Source organism: Octopus bimaculoides, chromosome 8, assembly GCF_001194135.2.
Source record: "Octopus bimaculoides isolate UCB-OBI-ISO-001 chromosome 8, ASM119413v2, whole genome shotgun sequence".
Classification (NCBI taxonomy): domain Eukaryota; kingdom Metazoa; phylum Mollusca; class Cephalopoda; order Octopoda; family Octopodidae; genus Octopus; species Octopus bimaculoides.
This window is the reverse complement of record NC_068988.1, coordinates 8,464,542-8,468,181: the sequence shown is the minus strand read 5'-3', so window position 1 is coordinate 8,468,181 and position 3,640 is coordinate 8,464,542. Positions and strand designations below refer to the sequence as shown.

The 3,640-nt window shown below is 40.1% G+C and overlaps 1 protein-coding gene across 1 annotated transcript in view; it reads right to left on the bottom strand.

Moving 5' to 3' along the window:
• LOC106875761 (DNA replication licensing factor mcm7-B) overlaps positions 1–3,640 on the bottom strand; it is a 27,463-nt gene that overhangs the window by 20,620 nt on the left and 3,203 nt on the right. Inside the window, exons 2-4 of the mRNA XM_014924021.2 lie at positions 2,489–2,568; positions 1,088–1,252; positions 362–498 (exon numbers count right to left, since the gene is read on the bottom strand). Coding sequence (XP_014779507.1) covers positions 362–498; positions 1,088–1,252; positions 2,489–2,568 — 382 coding nt within the window. The remainder of the gene's footprint in view (positions 1–361; positions 499–1,087; positions 1,253–2,488; positions 2,569–3,640) is intronic.

Sequence of the window (3,640 nt, the reverse complement as noted above, 5' to 3'; positions counted from 1 at the left end):
TATATATATATATATATATATATATATATATATATATATATATATCTGCATGTATAGTTGTAAGCATTCCTTGTTTTGACATCAAGTTATGTTTGTAAAAGAGCATCATTGTTACACAAACAATCATGTTTTGTTTCCAGTCTTCTGTGAGAAAAGAAAATATTCCCTTGCTAGGAAGCAGGTGACAGGAAGGGCATCTGGCCATAGAAAATTTGCCTCACCAAATTCTGTCTGATCCTTGCAAGCATGGAAAAGTCCACGAAACAATAATGATGAATCTAGGAACTTCACAAGTAATGTGGAAAAAGTTCAATTTACTAAGATTTCTAGTGCCAAGTAATTTTTGTTTTTAATTACTTACAATCTTCTAATTAACTCTGGTGGATATTTGTTGCGAGGGTTTCGTGTGACACCAGGTCCACCATCAGCTCGTTGATTCCTCTGTTCCATCAGCAATCGGTGCTCAATGTAAGTATCGAGGACATCTTTGGATACAACCTAAAATGAAATGTTAAAAATATTTTGTGGAAAAGATTTCAGTAAATTCTTGTTTGAAGCAAAACTTCTATACATTGGAAATTTCATTTTTTTTTTTTAAATCCAAAGTATTTACTTTTTATATAATAAATCCAGAAGAATATAAAAAACATTTTAAACAAGAAAGAAATCTACATGGATGATGAGCTCTTTGAACACCTACTGCAAGAGGCACCCATCATTTTCACATCCATAGAAAAGGGGAAACTAAAAGGCCACTCCCCACATTGCAACCATCATATATATGTGCTTGTGTGTGTGTGTGTGTGTAATTATACATATTGTGCCAGTGACATGTGAAAGGAACACAGTACATTCTATGGAGTGGTTGGCGTTAGGAAGGGCATCCAGTCGCAGAAACCAAGCCACAACAGACTAGAGCTTAGAATAGGTCTCAAGCTTACCAGTTCTAACCCTAACCCTAACCCTTTAGCATTCAAACCAGCCACATCCGGCCAAAATATTCTACCTATATTATGTTCAATCTAACTCAATCAGGTCTGATTAATGATAAAAGAGTGATAGATTTTTTTTTTTAAATGTATATTACCTCTCGTTCTTTGTACTCAGGAAGAAGTTCATGGACAGCATCTCCGAAGAGAGCTATATACCTGCGGGTGTTATCCACAATGCCATCTGCCAAATCAGGGTCGGATTCTGCAACATCATCAACATCTATCACCAACGAGACTTGTTCCCGGTGTGCAAGAAGTTTCTGAAGAAAAGAGACCAAATTGGAAAGGTTCCAAATTGTTTTGTTTTCATCAATCATAGATTTGCTTTAAGTTTCTAAATTCTTGTATTTTTTTAATCCAATTTTCCACAGATAAGCCCTCGACAGAAAAACGGCTTTCCGATTTGCGTATGTGGGTTCAACTCCCATGCAGATAGGAAAGCCTTTTTTCTGTCGAGGGCTTATATGCCCCTTTATTAGACTATTTTCCTTAGTCATTGCACGGTGATTGCCATAAGATTTAAGCTTATATAAAAAGACCATTATTATTAGTTAGAGGATTGTAAAACTGGCACCATATAAAAAGACCATTCGCACCGAAAGCATATATATATATGTATGTATGTATATACACACACACACATATATAGAGAGAGAGACAGAGATAGAGCAACACAGGTATGACTTGTATGGCAAGAAGTCTGCTTCCTGACAACATGGTTCAGTCCTACTGCATGGCATCGGTACTCACAGGGTCACCGAGCAACTTGCAAGACAAAACTCCTGTGCTAATTGAGAGATGAAAAGGTAAAGAGGGACAAGGGCAGGTATCTTGCTGTCGAGAAGATACAAGGATACGCAAGGTGGAAAAGAAAGGAGAGCAAGTTAGAGAGTAAGATAAAGAGAATGGGTGAATAAACATCAACATACGCTGGGCCTCAGTGAAGAAATGACAAGGGGCCGGGAGTGGTGGGGATTTGCTGAACTTGAGAAGACACAGCAAGGTAAGTAAAATTATTGTCATACATACATACAGGCTTGTCCTTTACAGGTGCCACTGCCACATAAAATGCACTTGTGCTGGCGCTGTGTAAATGCACCCATGCTGGTGGCGCGTAAAGAGCACCCAACAAAATCTGTAAAGTGGTTGGCGTTAAGAAGGGCATCCAGCTGTAGAATGGACAATTGCCACAACAGACAACTGGTGTCTGGACAGCTCTCTGGCTGGCCAGCTCCTGTCAAGCCGTCCAACCCATGCCAGCATGGAAAATGTGTGATGACGATGATAAGAAGGACTCAGCAACCCAAAGTGTGCTGACTGATGTAGGAAAAGAGAGACAACGATGACAGCAGACAGGCCAAAAGTGGATAAGTTTGAGAATCCAAAGTCTGCAATTATAAATTTCTTTATAATCATCTTTAGAACAAGGAAACAAATAAGAAAAAAACAAGGAACTTTAATGTTCACAAGACATGAATTTTAAACTTCTTACTTACCAATTGCTCAGCATAGGTGGAACGTTTTCCATCCTTATCATCGTCGCTTACAAAGTCTCGAAGAAAATTCTTGATTTTCTCTAAAATGAGAGAAGATTGAGTTGAGAAATTAAACAAGGAAACAGGAAGCTTCACAAATGGTAAATTCATCTCTCTAATAATTTAATAGGTATAAACTAAAAGTGTATGCAGGACTACTTAACTGCCAAATGATGAAAGGTGTGGCTATGTGGTAAGAAGTTTGCATCTTAACCATATGGTTCTGGATTCAGTTCCAGGGCCAACCAAAGCCTGGTAAGCAGATTTGGTAGTCAGAAACCATTTATGTGTGTGTGATCATCATCATTTAACGTCCGTTGTCCATGCTGGTATGGGTTGGACAGCTTGACTGGGCTGGCACACTGGAAGGCTGCCTGATTTGGCAGAGTTTCTACAGCTGGATGCCCTTCCTAACACCAACCACTCCGACAGTGTAATGGGTATTTTTACATTCCACTGGCACAGGTGCCATTTGTGTGGCACTGGTATCTGCCACGACTGCAATTTTACTCGCCTTGATGGGTTTTCTTCTCAAACACAACAATGCCAAAGGTCTTGGTCATTGCCTCCATAACAGAAAAAAAAAAAAAACCCCAGCTGGGTTGCGATTCACAGGTGACAAATAGACAACACAGATGGGTCTATGGTCAACTGTGCAATACATGCAGCGAGTGCACCCATGTGACTGATGACAAGTGGTGTATTCAGCCAGTACTTGTTGATGTTATGCATAACTGGAATGACAAATCCATATTTACTTTAGTAAGGCCGTATATGTCGGAACACAGGTGTGCTATCCCTGACGCTACCTTGGAGCTTTTACTATTTCAATAAACAGGTTCTCTCCGATCCTGAAAATCTTATTTTAAATGTGTGTGTGTGTGTGTTTGTGTGTTACCTTGTCTTGACAGTGTATGACAGTTGCAACAACTGGCACCCATGCCAACGTCGTCTCCTTCATTGGACACTAAACTTGGCTAGCGAAGACCTGTTAGACCAAGCGAAAGTGAAATCGTGATGGCACCTGTGCCCAGTGTTGCCTTCCTGGCACGTGTAAAGACATTCGAGCGAGATCTTGCCAGTGCCGCTGGACTGGCTCCTATGCAGGTGGCA